Here is an 18,337-nt window from a genome sequence, read left to right on the forward strand (position 1 = left end):
TTTGTTCTGTTTAAGAAATTGTTAATGTGAAATTGGGAAGGATTTTTCCTCTCTTAGTGTATTGGCAGGGGATTTCTGATTTTCTGGGACTCTCTGAAGATATTTTTCATATATCCAAGACCTTTCTCACATATCCAGAATGGCTTGGATTGCTGTAATACATAGGATTTGGGATGAGATGATTAGTGTAGTAGTCTACATGGCATAGCATTAATGAAACTTTCTCCATTTCCCTAAAACTCTCGATAGCCTAATGTTTACCTGTGACTTGAGGCACTGGCTGGTCTTCTATTCATGTACCAGACCCATCAGAGCAACAATAAAGGGGAGGGAGGGATTACCAGGAGGTGTTGTGGGAAGAAAAGACTCATTGCATGGATTTAGCAAAGGCTCCTCTGACTTTTCAGAAAAACCTGGCCTTGCTGCTTTTTGAAACTTTAGAAGTATTGGGCTGTGTTCATTTTGTCATTCATGTCTGAAAGCTTTTAAAATAAAGTGCTTGTACAAGGCCAGCAGTCAAATCTTAAAAGCTGGCTGTTCCCTGTACTGTAAATCTGCTTTTGTTCTTCTTCCATTTGATTATACAGAGAGCATGTAATACTCAGAGGAGGACTCAAAGTCCAAACTGAGAAAACTTATGGTAGTTTTAGAAATTAATCTGTCTGAGGTGCTATTTAAGCATATCCATTACTTCTTTCATTAAACTCTTCTATGGCTTTGGACACAAATGTAAATGTTCCTGAAGCTTCCTTAAGACATTTGAACTTCTGTCTTGCCAGGGGACAAAGAAAACCTGAACAATACCATTTAAAGATATGAGTACTGAGTACTATTCTCCCTTCATAAACTTTAAATGAAGTCCAGACTCTTTCTTGTGAGCAGCCCTTCAAACAAACAGAGAAATGCTAGACTCTGGTGAGGGAAGCTGTACTTGTTGGAGGAGCAAAACCCCTGGCTCTCCAGAAGCCAGCTGGTCTTTTCCCCTTTGTCCCCTGTCATCTGCCTCTTCACAAAGCCATCCTTAAGGCTGGGATAGACCTCTAAGAGTCAACCATTAACCCAACACTGCCAGGTCCACCACTGAAACACATCCCTAAGCACAACATCTGCATGAGTTCTGAACACTTGAGGGTACTGTGTGTGTCTGTGGCAACTTCATCTTTCCGGCTCCTTATCTGATCTCACAACTGACCCCCTGACTGTCCCTTGCTCATTCCCAGATGTCCCCAAGGAGCAGCGGCTGCAGGCAGTGCAGGCTGCCATCATGCTCATGGCCGATGAGAACAGGGAGGTCCTGCAGACTCTGCTCTGCTTCCTCAGCGACGTCACCTCCGTGGAGGAAAATCAGATGACTCCCATGAACATTGCTGTTTGTCTGGCACCTTCTCTCTTCCATCTCAACATAGTGAAGAAAGAAAGCTCACCAAGGTATGTTCCTTCTCATTATAAATAGTCACATCCTTAACACAGAGTGATGCTTTCAGTGGTATGCAGGACAAAATTTTCCAAACCATCTGCTTTCCAGCACACATTAAACAGGGCATGGCTTCAGCACGAGGGGAAAACCCCTGCTGCAGAGCCAGAAGCACACTTGTTTTCACAAGCCCAGCAGGCATTTCTGGCTGTCTGTTGTGAATTCGCGGTGCCTGCTTTTCCTGCGAAATGTTCAGTGGGGCACTTGTGAGTTTTGCATGAGTAATGTCGACTTCTGTGAAGGAAAAGGGCTTGATTTTACTCTGGTTGAAGTCTAAGATTAATCATGTTTTAAAGGCTTCTTATATGTAGATTTTCAATGAGTGTTTTTGTTCACTTTAAATTTACTGTCTACATTTTGCCATTCGGGAAACAGGGTTTATTTCAGGCCACATTAAAATTGTAACATGGTGAGTGTAGACTAAACAGGGCATAGCCCAGCTAAATATTAGTGGTCCCTCTTGACTTTTTTCCTCCCATCTGGTTTGGAATACACTGAGATTCTTGGTCAAGTACATGTATAACCTGTGTCTGAGCAAGTGCTTTAAGCAGTAACAATGTAAACCACTTTACATCATGTCTGTTAAAAATCCATTTCAAAATGTACAACACATCATGCAAGAGACGCATAACATTTCCTGCTTTTACCTTTGGCTCAACAATATTTTAGGTAAACATTTTTCCTTTAAAAAAAGGCCTAACAGTCTGAGCAGTCTTGGTGATAAATAAAAACTAAAGGTAGGGGTTTTTCTCTCTGGTGTTGGGAGCATCCTGCTGCTTTTTGCTTTCATATTAAAAAGATTCAGCTCTTTACCTGTGATTCTGAATTCAATTACAGAGTAATACAGAAAAAATATGCAACAGGGAAGCCAGATCAGAAGGACCTCAGTGAAAACCTGGCAGCTACTCAGGGACTTGCTCACATGATAATGGAATGCAACAAACTTTTTGAGGTGAGTGAGAGACTCAAACAGCATTATTCATGGCCACATAATGCAGTACCCTTTGAAGTATTTATGTTTATGCTTACGTTTTCTGTCTTGTATTAGCTCAGAGATTTGTGCCTCACTTATTTGTAAACTTGCTTCATCTGGTTTATTTTCCTCATTTCTTTATGGCGATTCCATTTTGGTATTTAAAAGATGTAGGGTAATTATTCTGTGACAACCTGGACCACTGGATTAGGAAATTTTAGTCTAATTAAAATCAAAATCTGCTAGTTTAAAATTTTATTACAATGCTTTTAACGCCTCAATTAAAACTTATTCATCTCAAAAAGAATTGCTCATACCCTTTATTTCTGTGTGTCATGCAATAAAGAAAATATCATACAGAGAGATGCAGTCATTTTTGCAGCTACTTACAGTGCAGCTGGAGGAGAGCAAATGCTCATATCTCCTTTCCCCAGAAGCACAAGGCAATATTTCTGAGAGCTAAAGGAGTAAAAGAGGTGTATTGACATCGAGTTGATCAGTCTAACACAGTTCTGCATGAGTAGTGCTGTTCTGAGCCATGGGCTGTTTCATTAGACTACTTTGATGTTTCATTTTGCATAAAGACAGAAATTGGTGTGCATTTTACAGATCACAGGCTCATGCAATTGGATGCCTAGAAACACATTGCCTTAAGGAAAAGTTCTCACTCAGCAGGAGATTTTCCCTGTGTGTTTTCCCTCCCTTCTGTGGCACAGGTCCCACACGAGATGATCACCCAATCCCGAAACTCCTATGTTGATGCAGAAGTGCATTCTCCCACCCTAGATGAGCTTGGGAAACAAGTGGATGAGGAAGGAGGAAACTATCAGATGTACCTGGAAACTCTCATGCAGAATCTCCAGAAGGAAGCAAAAGAGAAATTCAAAGGATGGGTCACATGTTCCAGTATAGAGAACACAGAACTCGCCTACAAAAAGGTAATTTGGGGAGACAGGGAAGAAGCAGTAAAGAAATTAAAGCAAAATGCAGCCTAGCTATGGGGCACCCTGACATGTTGCATGGCAAATCTCACACCCTTCTTTCTGGCAAGGCACTATATTTTTTACTTTTTCTTTTAATTTTTAAAAAGATTACAAAAAGCACTTAAAAATGTAATATAATAGTGATTCAAGTATGACATTCCAGAAAAGGGCACACAAAGCTACCTGGGGTCTCCAAAACAGATCAAGTAAGTGATACAGCAAACAACACGACCAGAGAGTGAGCTGTTAAACAACAGAGAATATTACCTGGGCAAGCTCTTTGACTGGGGGACATGCAAAGTTTCTGACCAGTTCTTGATGTTTGCCAGCAGTTTGGTGAACAGAGCTAGAACTTAGGTAATTACAGAACTTCTTCAGGCTCCCCAGTTCTTTATTAAGCAGGTCAGCCATATCACCAGTTTTATCCCCGATCATTTTTTTCTTTTTTCAAGTTCGGATACTGCAGCTTTTATTAAAATTTCTGAATTTGTTTCAGGCTCCATCACTTCTTCAGGGAAAGCCAGACCACTGCAGCAAGGCTGAGGGTGCTGCAGGGCCCCTGCAGGCAGTGGAGTTCAGGGCTGCTGGAAAGGCAATAGCAAAGCAGAGGTCTCCAAACCAGCAGCAGCTAGCAAGAGGAGGGGATGGATTAGGGGTGGGTGACACTCACTGGGCAGGAAAATTAGGGAGGAATGTGGGACGTGGATAGTGACAAGGCAGGAGGCAGCATTATCCCAACTTGGGAAAGGGCAACCCCTCTGTCAGGGCAAAGAAATTGCAGTTACTGTGGCTTGTAGCCAGCTTCTGTGAGTGGCCTCTCCAGGGAGGGACTGTGGGAGGTTGGGGACAGAGTAACAGGGCTCAGGTGGGGGCAGGGTGTGGGAGATGGGAAAGAGTGAATGTGGTCAAGGGACTGAGACTACAGAGGGGATTGGCAGTCTGGGGCTCTAGGGCAGGGGAAATGGGGAACTGAAAGCTTTGGGGAGAACAAATTACAACAATATGGAATAATTTAAGGTGGGTGGTGTGGAAGGTGCGTTTCTGGAGAAACAATCCTGGGTCCATGGGAGGTACTAGAGGTTTCTGAAATACTGACACTGGTATATGAGAAGGGTAGGGTAGAAAGGGGTTAGAAAAGCAGGGCTTACATGATCCAGTGATTACATGTAATTGTTTACTGCTTGAAATAGGACCCCTAAAACTGTGCAGAAAAGCTGTATGTGTGCAATCTAGGATATTCACCTTGTGCGCAGCCCAGCACTTTCTGCTGCCCTTACTGCAAGCTGTGGAGGTGTTTCAAGAAACAGGATCTGTGGGCAAGGAGGAGTTAGCAAGCAGTCTGTGCTCTTTGAAAGGTGATTTTCCAATACCACCCTGGCAGCTATTTTGAGGCGCAAATGTCTGTGTACCTGACACTTAACTGAATCAACATATGTTCTGATCTCCCAGAATTAACCAGGAAGGTTAATGGACCCTCAGTCCCAGGCAGTGTATAAGATTGCCTAAGGTAGTTGCTTTATTTCAGCCCAGGATTTCAATCTCTCATCTCTTTTTACTTCTCTAGACCCATATTCTTTGCTACACTTAGTTTGTTTGGGCTTGAAAAAGTGTCTGTCACACCAGGAGCAATACAGAACCTCACCAGCACAATTGGAAGTAGTCCAGATATATTCTGTTGTGAGAGTAGAGTAATGAATCACTTCAGATCACTTCAGATTTCCATACAGGACTAGTAGAGCAGCAGCAATAGCAATAATAGTAATGATTAGCAGGAAAATATGAATGCTCTTAAGCTGAAGTGAGACACACATAGTGAGATTTCGTCCTCAGTTACCGTCTGCTGAAAATAGGCATGTAAACCATGGGAGTTTGTGTTCTTGGTTACTTTACTCCAGGTTGGGGATGGGAACCCACTAAGGCTTTGGAAAGCCTCAGTTGAAGTTGAAGCTCCCCCTTCAGTTGTCCTGAACCGAGTGCTGAGGGAACGGCACCTCTGGGACGAGGACTTCTTGCAGTGGAAGGTGGTGGAGAGCCTGGACAAGCAGACGGAAGTTTACCAGTATGTTTTGAACAGCATGGCTCCTCACCCCGTCCGAGACTTTGTCGTTCTGAGGTAAGCTGAGGGCAGCTCTCTGGTACCTTTGTCTCCTGCAGCCCATAAAGGAAGATCTGGATTTATCTCAGCCTTCACATCTGTATAATTGCTCTGCAGGAACTGAACTTCTGGGCAGCAGTGTTGATATCTTAAACTGAATTACAGTCATACACCTAGAGCATGCTGACCTTTTCTCTGATGTAATTTGAGCACCAAATACTCCTGAGGCCATAAATATCATTTCTTCCTCAGAACAGATGTCTGATAATAGCTGCTCTTCTCTCTTAGCTTTGTTTGTTGTCAAAACAGGGCAAATAGAACCCAATTGTTTTTTACGCTGCTTTTGCTGTTCTCTGGGGAATGTTTGATGTTTAAGAGCCAAATGTTTAGAAGAGAAGATAGTGGTGATTTTAAGCTAAGGCTGTTATACAGTGTCTGTATAAGTTATTATCTTAAATTTTCAGGTGGAGTCTTTGTAAATGAAGAAATGCTGATCCATAAAAATCCTAGTGTGGAAATGCACAGAAAGAGGCAGTAGATTTGTATTCTCTCTTCCAGGGGATGACTTCTCTCAAAGAAATGTTGAAATTTCTCAAAGAAATCTCAAATGGCTGTGTATCAACCTTCCACATTCAATCCCACTTCTGCCATTGTCTATCTGTCTGTACAGAACAGTCAAAAAATACCCCTCTTGTGCACCTTCTGCCTTTGAAATCCTGGCCTTTGCTTGTTAGGAGCTATTTCACTTCCAGGGTCAGTCATATAGTTATTTATTTCAGGATAATTTTGTGCATCTTCATTTTTAGTCTCTGCTTTCTTTGACTGAAATGATGTGCCAGAGAAATAAAAAGCAGTTTTGACAAAGGAAGTAGTCCAGTGAGTCAGAATTGCATTAAAGGGAATGAACATTGAAGGAAAGAGATGAGGCAAATAAAATACAATTACAAAAGTACATCCCTTTTATGAACTTTAGTAATCTCTTAGAGGATGACAACATGCAGATATTGCTGGTATAAGGGAAGAATTATTGGAAATCTTAGGGGAAGATTTAAAAAATGTTTTCTGTAGCCAGTGCTCCCATTACTCTATTTCCTTTGCCTTCCTACAGTATACTGGGCTAAATTAACTATTAAATAACAAATTATATATTATATATTTTATATAATTATATATCTATCATTATTTTATAAATAATCTTCTTATGTAATGTTATTATCTTGAACCAGGGATAAATTTGGCCCTCTGCATGGCACCAAGAAGATTGTCTGTGAGCGGCAGGGAAGTTTTGATGACCATAATTTGGTCCTCTCATTTGCCACTTAGTTCAGGATTAGGTTTCGTGGTGGTTTATGTTCTTTAAAGACCTGCTGAGCAGTCACATCAGTTAAAGAAAAATCTTGCTATCGAGTTCTCATTCTTTTCACTAACCCAGGCAGAATGACCCCCAAGGACTGAAATACATATCATAAAAATGAATCCTGGTGGGTTCTTAAGGGCTGAAAACAGCCATCAGGCGGATCTGTCAGATTCTGTTGTTTATCTCTTTTGATTGATATCATTAAGTCTAGAGCAAGGTTAGCCAGCAATACAGCAGTCAATGTGATACCTTATGATTGGTGGGAAGTGAACAGTGAAATTATAATACACCTCTGGGGACATGAATAAGTATATTTTAACAGATGGCAATTTTCTCCTTCTCAATCAAACTTTTGCCTGTGAAAAGATCAACTCAGTTTTTCCCTTTTTTTTTGATGTGACAGTCATAACAAGGGGATTAGCCTCCCTAGAGAAGACTCTGATGGTAAGAGGAGAGGGGAAATGTTTCATATGTCTGGGATATGACACAGCTCTCAGCTGTCCTGCACAGGCATCACTTTTATTAAAGAATCCACGAGTGTTTAATGTTCATTAAATATCACAGCATTTTGGTGAGTTAGGTGCCAGGCCTGGTTTTACTACTGTAAGGCATTTAAAGAACTACTGAAACTGGCCTAAATCCATATGACTGGGAATAGGAAACATAAGTCTTCTGAAATCTCTGGAATATAGAACTTTCTACTTCACAAATGGCCCAGGTAGTGCTGGGTAGTTACCAAATCAGCATGGGCCCAGCTAAACACTGTGCAAGCACTCACAGGAGGTGGTTCAGCATTTCTCATTCTCGGCTGTGATTTTCTACTCTACTTTGTGTTACATCTGCAAAGATGGCTCATCAATTTTATTAATGCCCAGGCACATGTAAAACCTTCTGGTCAGTATCCTCCTGCAGTGTCCTGAATGGCAGCTCAGCTTCATTTTAGAAAAATGCAGAATGTTAAAATTATCTGCTGAAGTCCAAACTTCAACCACCCTTGAAAGCAGCTTACCTGCTAAAATATGATACTTCCCAAGGAAGCATAATCCCTGTCTCAGAAAATCCACAGCAAGATGATGCATGTTGCACAGCACAGTGGGAATTTCTCATTTCTTCCCACAGCATAGGAAAGAGCATAGACCTATCCTCTGAGATTCCGTGCAGACAAGAAAGATGTGAGACACCAGAACATGTAGAGAATTCTTACAGAACAATAACAAAAAATTTTAAGTATTAAAGTCTAGGTTTCCTGAACTTCATGGAAACTTTTCCAGCATGTAAGAGAGGCTAGAAACTTGAGAGAGGAAAAAATGGACATTTGTTTTTAATTGAGACACCCTTGAAACATATTCTGGGTAGTTGTGAGGATTTCTGTAGCACTAAACTGCATTTCTTGTTCTGTAAGTCTGCATGGGTGCAATGCAGAGTTTCAGCTTTTGCTGGATGGTTTATCCTCACTCTTTCTCCTTTCTAAAACTTCTGACTGCAAAAGGCTCTATTGTGTCCTGTAGTGAATAATCGTTACAAAATCTTCCCGTGGAGAAGCAAAACTTCTCCAGCTGGAGCCACATAGATGGGTGGCCATTCTACATCACGGTCAGACTACTGGCTGGGGAACATGGAACTCCTCTAGGGACTCCTAGGACAGTCCACTGGCATTGCAGGCAGCAAGAACAGGCAGACAAGCAAACTGGAACTTTAATTCTGGTTCTTACTCGTGTACCCAGAGGTTTCATTGCTAATGTGATTCCATCTTGTATACATTCCTGCAGGACATGGAGGACAGATTTGCCCAAGGGGATGTGCATGCTGGTTGCCATCTCTGTGGAGCATGAAGAGGCTCCTCTCATGGGAGCTGTGCGAGCCATTGTGATGGACTCCCAGTACTTGATAGAGCCCTGTGGCTCAGGAAAAGCCAGGCTGACCCACATCTGCAGGATTGACCTAAAGTAAGTAACCCACCTGCACAAAGTAATGTCCATTCAGCAGGACAAAACCCTCAAGCTCAGGGAGGGGAGGTGGTGGGAACAGAGGGCATGGTTAGTGTAGCTTTGCTGCTTTGGAGTTTCCCGGCAGTCTTTCCTCCACTCAGTCCTTGCCACTGTATTGGTGTGATCTTAGAAATTGAATCTGCTTATTTGAGTAACTGCAAGGGAGGACATTTAAAATGACAAGTATTTGAAAACTCCACCACCACTGTGGGCAGTGGAGAGCAGGAAGCGTGGCAAGCACGTTTCTGTGGGGCATATTTCTTGAGTATTTGAGTTTCTCAATAATTCTCTTTTCATTTCTTCAGAGGACATTCCCCAGAGTGGTACAACAAAGGCTTTGGACATCTGTGTGCAGCAGAAGTTGCCAGGATCAGAAACTCATTTCAGCCTCTGATTGCTGAGGGACCAGAAACAAAAATTTGAGGAAGTGCTCCTGGGACCATGTGAGCGTAAATCAGAGTGTGGCAGGGAAAAGGAATACTGAAAGCAAAGGTCTTATTTAAGCTGCAGAAATCTGACCAGCCCTGGGTCTATACAAACCTGAAAAAGGAATTTTATAGGAAAGTTCTTTTATTCTGGAGAGTTCACCTTCCCCCCTCTCCCACATCCACTCTGTATTAATTTTGATTATTGAACTAAACATTTCTTCAGAGAGCTTTTATTACTTTAAAAACAGATTATTGCCATTACTTGTATTTTACATATCTCTGGTATTTAAAGGCTTCTAAGAAGCATATTTTAATTGTAAATAAATAATGTACAGTATGTATATATTTATCTATATTCTATCTATATATATGTATATGTATAAATTAATTATTTTGTATATAACTCAGTGCAAATCACTTGCATCAGTTGGACCTTAAGTGGATCTGTCACTTGTTTCTTAGTGTGTCACTGCTACATAAGCTGTGTTTGCTGTTGTCACAGGGCTACCAGGTATGATTCATGTGATAACAAATGCCTGTTCTCAAATATGTTTTGTGTTTGTGTGTGCTTTGAGAAGGTACCTAGAAATAGATGTAGGAACAGTTACAGGAACTAAGGAAGGAGGAAGTTACAGTACATATAAAAATAATGAGGAGGGAATCAGTCTCACCAAATAAAATACATGGAGATGCATCTGAGACAGACATTGTGGAGGCCATTTGTGTTCAGCTGCAGAATTGTGACTGTTAGCACAAGGTGTTGCAAACTTACCTGTTGCCTTAATTCGCAGTGTCTGTCAGTAGAGAACCTCACTGTGTGCAGTGTTCCAGGTAACTGCGCATCCTCGGACAGCTCAAGGTAACGCTGTGTCCCCTGAGATGTCTGAAATCAGACTGGTAATTATTAGGCTGTAAATTAATTTTTTTAAGCATTTTGTCTAGGTTCTGAGTGTTTCTGTGTTGTTCTTTCCTTCTCCATAGAGATGGCTAATCCAAAGCAGGTTTTCCACATCCAGTGGACACAAAGACATGCAGATGAACACCATGCCTTTTAATATTCTTATTATACAAATAACTATGCTTTTTTAAAGATTTTAAACACATTTCAGAGATTTAAAAGACTTAATAAATACTATTCTCGGGAAGATTGCTTTTATAGTTACAGCAAGCATTTTCATCTTATATTGCACTGATCTGCAAGTTCCCACCTCTGTAGGCATTGGTGGGAGCAGGATTAGCCCCTGACTATGAGGAGTAGGAGCCATTTAAGCCTATTATATAATTTCATTTTCAGGGACCTATTATTTTGCTAATGGGAGAATGCTTTAAAAGTAATAATAATAATAATAATAATTTGTTGACATTGCCTTTGAGGCAGGGTTCCATTTTGTTTTTAACTAACCTAAGACCAAAATGTTATTACATCTATGACTCAATAAGAATGTACAAGCCTGTTAATACTGTTCTTCATTAATCACGTATGTTCACTTGGACTTTATTTATTGCTGCATAAACCAGCCAAGTCACTCACAGCCAGTGTTTCAGCTCAGTCCTTCCAACAAAATCCAGAAAGATTAGTACGAGGTTGGTTAAGCAGGATACATTTCCTACGTGAAGCTACAGCTTTGTGCCTCGATTCAGTCAATGGGGAAGTCTCTTCAAAGGCAGAGCTTTGAACATGCCCCAGGTGTGGGAGCTGTGCAGGGGACTGTGTTTGGTGGCAGCTGCTAGAGCATGACACCATGTGCCATCCTGCACACACACGAGGGCTGGGCTGCCAGGGAACAGCTAGCCAACTGAGGAAGCACACCTCTGGGAGCTCACAGTGGAAAGGGTGACCCACAGTGCTCCAGGGATGTCCTTGTGAAGGAGCAGGACTCCAAAAAAGTCATTGTCATGTTTGCCCATGAGCTGCTTCCCCAATGTTTTGTTGTGCAAGTCCTAGGATCAGGGATGTTGGCTGCCTGGGAGCTCCTGCCTTGAGTTTATGGCCAACAATAGTTGCGATGTGCAACTGAAAGAGCTTTAGGTCCTGCAGACAGGGGAGCATTCCCACAGCCCCTATGTGGCCGTGGTGGCGTCTGGCAGTCACCCGCTGGCTGCAGGGCACCACCACTGCCCAGGCTCAGCCTTCCCAGCTGGGAATGCCATTCCAGAGAGCAGCACCTCCTCCCCAAACGCCTGTGGCCATGGCAGCACATTTCATGCCAGCTGTTTTCCAAAACATGAGCAATTAGAGTACTTCTGCTACATTAGTTTACATAAATAAATACAACAGTGCCTCAGCATTAACAGGCACAGAATTTCTAGCCCTGGGAATGGCAGTGTCTGGCAATAAATAATTTCTTAAGGAAAAGAAGGGAAAACCTCGACAGTGTTTTTATCCTGTCTGACAAGTCATTGCTCAGCTGGAAGTGGCCCTGTGCCACCTGCCACCCTTAGCAAGGTAGGCTTGTTTTCCTACCCTTGCAGAAGCTCTGTCATGTGCTTCTGGCATCTCCAAGCCATGTATTGTTGAAATAAGATTTCTTCAAAATGCACATTATGCCATGTCTACCATTCAGCTACCACAGTATTTTGTATTGTTACATTGATACATTATGATAATTGCATTTTTAAATGTTATACTCATATCAATACCTCATATTTTTACCTCATCTGTTGGTATCAGTCATTAGTTGTAAATAAATAATTGCAGAATTGAATAAATTTGCATACACTAAAGAATCGTGTTTCTTTGTGCTCTTTTTTCACCCACTGGTTCAAGAAAGGCTATGTTGAAGCCCTTGATTTCTTTATTGCAACCTGCTATACATTAAACTGTTCTGGTGTGGGACTTCAGCAATGATTGCAGGCTCAAAATTATATTGTTTTCCATTACACTTAGCCCATAGTATCCTTATGTATACTTGAGCTTCATGGCAAAGATTATGTTTTCCAAAGAAGCCATTAAGCCAGGAAAGCTGGTTTAGCAGATTCACAGAACATCCTGAATTGGAAGGGACCCACAAGGATCATTGAGTCCATGCTTGAGAAATGTAAATTCAGGTCCTCAGTAGTTTAAGCCCCTGACTCCCACTGAATTCAGCCATGTTTCTGCATCTATGATCTTGTCAATAATTTACATTCATAAGAGTGACTGTGAAGCTGGGAGGGTGAGTGCTGGGTTCACATTGTCAGACTTCAGCCATCTCAAATCCATCCAGCCACTGTGAAAGGGTAAAAAGGTGCAACAGCATGACAGTGATTTCTGTGGGTTGTCTTACACATCCTACAGATGTAATAAATGTTCCTTTGGATGGGTGTTGTGCTGTAATCCCAGCTGGCGACTAAGGACCACACTCTACCTCCCCTATCCAGAGGGACAGGGAGGGAATCATAAAAAGGTAAAACCTGTGGGTTGAGAAAATAATTGTTTAATAATTGAAACAAAGCAAAACTATTATTGTTGTTGCTATTATTATTGTTATTATTAACAACAACAATAATAATGAGGGGATAAAAAATAAATATAACCCAGGAAACACAAATGATGCACAATACTATAGCTCTCCTCCTGCTGACCGATGCCCAGCCCATCCCTGAATAGTAGTTGTCCTCCACAGCCAACTCCCCCAGTTTATATACTGGTCATGTAATTCCATGGCATGGAATACCCCTTTGGCCAGTTTGGGTCAGCTGTCCTGGCTGTGCTCCCTCCCAACTTTTTGTGCACCTGCTCACTGGCAGAGTATGGGAAACTGAAAAGTCCTTGGCTTAGGGTGAGCACTACTTAGCAACAACCAAAACATCACAGCATTATCAACATTATTCTCATACTGAATCCAAAACACAGAGCTGTACCAGCTACTAAGAAGAAAATTAACTCTTGCAGCCATAACCAGGACATTTGCCTGTCCCTCCAACTCTCTCTTGAGCCTCAGAAAACAGGGTACTGACCAGAGAGTCAGCTATGAGAGACCATCTAGGAGGAGATAAGCCTTTATGTCCCACCATTCAGACAAAGCTCTATTAAAATCTGGATTGAAACGAAGCACTTTTTTCCAATTGTCTGCCATGGCAGAGATGGTCAGCTGTGTAAGTCCATCTTTATTTGCAAAAAAACACAGCATGTCATGTGCTCTCATTCCCATTTCTCCCTCCCACCCACCTGCAATGAGGGCAGGGCAATGAGGTTGGCTTAACCCTAACAGCACTGGTGTTTCAGCTCCTGGTAAGTGCAGACTTTATAGTGTTGAACTCTGAGGCATCTATCCTCTCTACAGCACCTTGCAGGAGTCACCAGCAGGGCAATCCCTCTGCTTGATGCATTTATGCTGCAGAATCAGTGGCACCCTCTGAGGATCTTGGCAGGTCTAAGAGGTGCTGCTCTCCCAAGTGGCTGGTAGTTGTTAGACGAGAGCACAGGCTGAGCACACTGAGATGACTGTGAGGTGAAAATATTGGAACAAATATCCAGAAGACTGCTGGAGCCTGCCAATCAGATAGGAGAGGATGAAAACACATACTGCTGCTCCAGCTCAGTTGTGATGTGAAAATGCTGGGGAGTGAACAGAGACTTTGCCAGACAGAAAGCAGCATCACCCACTCACAATCCCATGGGAATTTAGTATGATCATGCCGTGCTCTCCTTGCCAGATGTGTGTCAGCCACAGCTGCACAAGGGCTTCATTAGAATGGGTGCTAAACCAGACAGACTATTGTTGCAACTGCAGTTGCACATCATGGTGTGACAGGACCAGGAATACAAGGCATCGAGCCACAGATTCATAGCAAAGTAGGTGTTTAGATTTTCCTAAAATTTACATTTTAAATTCTGACCCTCAATATCCTGGTCCACTCAGCAATACTATGTCGAAAGCCAACAATTCCCCCAGAGCAGCAATGGATGCAGAGCAGAACCCACACAGCACTGTGCAGCTGCAGGCTGTCCTGCTCTATTGTGAATGACACTGCTCAGCAAGCACAAGGACAGGTGGAACTCAAGGGCAAACACAGGCCAGAGCAGTGGGTCTGGGTTAATGAGTAAACAACAGGGAAAATGTCACAACACTGCAGAGAACAATTTGCCTGCCCTGCACAGGCTAATGCTGGGGAGGTCTCACAGACTCGAGATGCACTCCCTAACCCCACAGCAGGTCCCAGACACAAGAGCCTCTACACCTCTGATGGAGGCCAGCATCTCTTACAGAAAAAGGAACCTGGACACTTAGGTCCTTCTACCCCTTTGACTCTGAAACAAGGATCTCTATCCTCATACCTTCGTACTGACCTCCCACAGATAGTTATTTTCCACTGCTCTTTTCCACTGCCTGTGCCCTGTCCTTGAGCCCAGCATGCCCTCTGCCCCACTCAGTCCCTGCACAGGAGGACACAGCCTTTAGGGCAGGGCAACCATTGCCAGGTGGTCAGTGGTCCCAGCTGCAGCTGCAACTGGGGGAGTCAGGCATCGCCAACCTGCCAGGGCTTGAGTACAGAATGACCCATGTCCCACACTAGGGACAAAACTCCACGGTGAGGAGAGATCATTTCTGCCTCTCTTCAGACAGGCAGGAAGGCCAGAGCACTGAAACAACCATAAGCCTCAGGTGCTCCTCAGTCCCACTGCAATGACAAGATGGGGCTTTTAATCCTCTCCCAGGAGTGTCCTACAAGATGGAGAGGCTAAAGGCAGTGAACTGCTCTCTAGCTTGAGCAGAGAATTGAACTGCACTGTGCAGGTTATTAGCAGCAGTTTGCAAGGAGACAGGATGGGCTCCTGGCTGTGCTGGTGCTTCAACAAGAGAATACCTCCACAAGAGGAGCTGCATGGAGCTCTGCTGGCAGCCAGCTACAGTATTACAGCTTATTTCTTAATCAAAATGCTCAATTCTGCAAAAGGCACAAGGGAAATGCAGCCTCAAACTACAGATTCTGCTCCTTCTGCTCAGAGCAGCCCCAAGATAGACACATGGCCACAAAGACAGAGCCAGCACTTACTGCAATGAGGATTTACAACAGCTTGCAATTTATGGGAGCAAATTAGCCGCAGGGCCATCTGTCCTTCCCCAGACCACTGGCCTGCTCCTTGCTGGAATGACTGCTTTTCCTTGAGAGGATGTATATCAAATTACTCTTTTTTTTTTTCTTTTTTTTTTAATTAAATAAATGTGGGAACCACAGGTGGTGGGGCAGAGGACACTAACCCTCTCAGCAGCAGCATCTGTGGGCCAGCAGTGCTCTACCACGTGTGTGGGATGGATGCTGGCTGAGGGCAGCCTGACCTCCAGACCCACCCAGGGTCTGCCAGCCCACATGCCCACCCCACAGCTCCCTGCTGACACCAGCCAGGCTTGCTCTTCATGGCAACAGGACCTGAAGCACCACAGCTGTTCTGGCTTGACCACAAACAGTGAGTCCTTTTGCCCCTAGACTCTTTCAGTTTAGAAGCTTACCCTGGGGGTAGTCAAAAGTATGGAGTTTGTTTATAAATACCAAAAACCCAAGCCTGTTCCTCCCTGCTGGCCAACCAGCACAAGCAAGGAGTCCACCATGGCCCAAGTGTAGATCACTCTGGGTTCACAGCTGCTCTGGTATTTTGCCCAGTGTTTTCTGGAGTCCAGTGGGACAGAACCCAGAACTGGACCTATGAAGAGAAAGTACAGGATTTTAACTCTTTAGCCTGGATTTCTCCTTCCCTGGAGAGTCTTGTTCCTTTTCTCCTGGCCCAGGGAGGAGGGATCACACAAGCCCCTTATCCAGGCTCCCAGAACTTGGCTCATCTCATCTGCTGCTTTGAAAAGGAGGCAAAAAAAAAATTATTTAGGGGAAACTTCCCATTTTTCAGTGGCTGTACTTGGGGATCCCCAGTGAGCAACAGGGCTGCTGGTTTGGAAGGACAAACTCCGCTACTGCAGATGCATTGTTGCAGCATTGGCAGCAATGCCCACATCCAGGGCACATCAACAGCTCTCTCTGGGGGCATGGGACACCCAGAAGAGCATTTCAGAGCCAGCTTTTGGCCATCTTCCCTGTTTCCTACAAGGCTGGGGAGCCTGAGCCAGCCTGCCTGCTAGCACAGCATGGATGCTCACCTTTGTCAAAAGGGAACCCACCCACCTCAACATGGAGAGAGCCACTACCTATGCTCTGATTACATACCCTTCCCAAGCACTGAACCATGCCTCATCCACAAGCATCACCCTGGATGGGGTTCACTGCCTAGCCATGCTGATGCCCAGCCTTTTTATGCTATGGTTGTCCTCATGTCCTCCACTGCACAGTCAAGGAGGTGCCAGCACACTTGCAAATTGCTGAGTGGTGACATTCATCACAGTGCTGAAACCACCAGGACAACGATAGAAAAGTTTGTGGTTGTTATCAATACAAATAAAAATAAGGGTTGCAAATGATGAAAAATTAAAAGGGTATCACTGGGTTAAGCCAAAATGTTACAATATGGCCTCCCTGGCCTACCAATATGTTTTGCCTTGGGCAACGTTTTCCAGCAATGGCTGGTATTTATCAGCAAAAAGATACAGTTATTGCATTTGGGTTTTTCAAATAATTGAGTAATTTAATCTTTTAAGTGCCTCTGAGATCACTTGCTGTAATTAAAGACAGAAGATGAATGGCTGAAGTACAAGAGCATTGGAGGACTTTAAAAATGAACATGTCCTTGACTGCATCTCCGGTGCATTTATGTAACAATGACCCCACATTAATATGACCAAACAGATAAAAGGAGAAAATAATAAGAGCTTGGTTGCATTATTTTCCTTCCAGCCCAATAGTAATACATCATCAGCCAGAGGAATGTGCCTGTGAATACCAAGCAGGAGCAACCACGTGCTGCTAGGAGCAGGACCCCGCCGCCTCCTGCTGTGAGGTGCAAGGAAAGGCAATATCCGCTCATGGATCCTGCAGCAATGTGGCAGATAAATGAGTTACAAATGTCTATAAAATTCACAGACTTGCATCAGAAGTGGACTTAAAGGCTCAGCAAGTGCTGGAAGAGGTGGCTGCAACACCAGTAGTTTGCTTTATGAGCATTTATTTTCTCAGCTTTTCGAAATAAGACTCATCTAATCCTAGTGGAGAGAGGGAGGCAGAAGGGCTGCTGCAAAGTAAAAGCTATCAACAAAAAACCTGTAAGGCCTGCAAACAGCATTTTGCCTTCTAAGTAAACTATATGCCTTGACATACCTATGTCATACATTGGTATTTAGCTCCCCAATTCATAGCCCAAGTCTACATAAATATGTGCCCAAAGGGGGAAGAGGGGGGGATGAGAGAACTGGAGCTGGCTCTGCTCCATTCTTCACACAGCACTAAGTGCCTGGGACACGCAGGCTGGAGGAGCAGCAGCCTTGCACCCCTCAAGGCATCCTCCAGGTTGCCCAGAGAGGCTGCAGTCTGCTGGGAAGCCCTCCTCACCCTCTTGCTCCCCTCCCTTTCCTGGCAGGGCACCCGATGGCCTCCAGCTCAACTGTACTATTGCCAGACTACAAAACTTTGTCACCTCGTAAAACTTTACAGTGCAGGTAGTTTATACCATTACACCTCTTGAACTGAACACTCAGCCAATTCACAGCTTCCTCTGGTGGGAGGAAAACCAGATTTCTTGGGTCAGGTGCTGTGTTTGTGCAGCCCTGCTGGTTTACAGCACTGCCGAGAGCCTTTTACAGAGCCCTGGATGCAGAAGGCAGCAATGCACCAGCCAGCTCAGTGCTGAGAGCCAAACCTCCATTTCAGCCAGGATGTCACCAGGACATGCCATTGCCTCTGCTTTCCTCCCAGGCTCCAGTGCATGTCCCACTTAGGAGGTGTTGCTCCAGCCTGGACATGCACCCCGTAAGGCACAGCCCCAAGGGAAGCTCTGGCTTGGAAGCTCCTGAGAGTCAAACAGGTGGGACTGAGAAGTCACTAGCCAGGTCCTCTCCTCCTCTGAAACTATTCATGCCATAAAAAGCATCAGGGAGAAGTCCATCATATATCCCAGGTTACAGGGGAAGTGTTATAACTCACCCTTCTCCATGAAAAAACACAAAGAAAACAAAC

The 18,337-nt window shown here is 43.8% G+C and overlaps 2 protein-coding genes across 4 annotated transcripts in view; one reads left to right on the plus strand and one right to left on the minus strand.

Annotated features, from left to right (window-relative positions):
* Nucleotides 1-12,025, plus strand: part of STARD13 (StAR related lipid transfer domain containing 13) — a 285,297-nt gene extending 273,272 nt beyond the window's left edge. For all 3 annotated transcript variants that reach the window (XM_085061629.1, XM_085061638.1, XM_085061646.1), the window contains 6 exons: nucleotides 1,221-1,428; nucleotides 2,312-2,426; nucleotides 3,164-3,385; nucleotides 5,326-5,543; nucleotides 8,652-8,828; nucleotides 9,176-12,025. In XM_085061629.1, the coding sequence (XP_084917755.1) occupies nucleotides 1,221-1,428; nucleotides 2,312-2,426; nucleotides 3,164-3,385; nucleotides 5,326-5,543; nucleotides 8,652-8,828; nucleotides 9,176-9,293 (1,058 nt within the window). In that variant the 3' untranslated portion in view covers nucleotides 9,294-12,025. The remainder of the gene's footprint in view (nucleotides 1-1,220; nucleotides 1,429-2,311; nucleotides 2,427-3,163; nucleotides 3,386-5,325; nucleotides 5,544-8,651; nucleotides 8,829-9,175) is intronic.
* A 3,485-nt stretch (nucleotides 12,026-15,510) lies between these two features.
* Nucleotides 15,511-18,337, minus strand: part of KL (klotho) — a 51,828-nt gene continuing 49,001 nt past the window's right edge. The window contains exon 5 of the mRNA XM_085061680.1: nucleotides 15,511-15,923. Coding sequence (XP_084917806.1) covers nucleotides 15,763-15,923 — 161 coding nt within the window. The 3' untranslated portion in view covers nucleotides 15,511-15,762. The remainder of the gene's footprint in view (nucleotides 15,924-18,337) is intronic.

The sequence above is a fragment of the Lichenostomus cassidix genome, chromosome 1 (genome assembly GCF_008360975.1).
Source record: "Lichenostomus cassidix isolate B80296 chromosome 1, HeHo_3.0, whole genome shotgun sequence".
NCBI lineage: Eukaryota > Metazoa > Chordata > Aves > Passeriformes > Meliphagidae > Lichenostomus > Lichenostomus cassidix.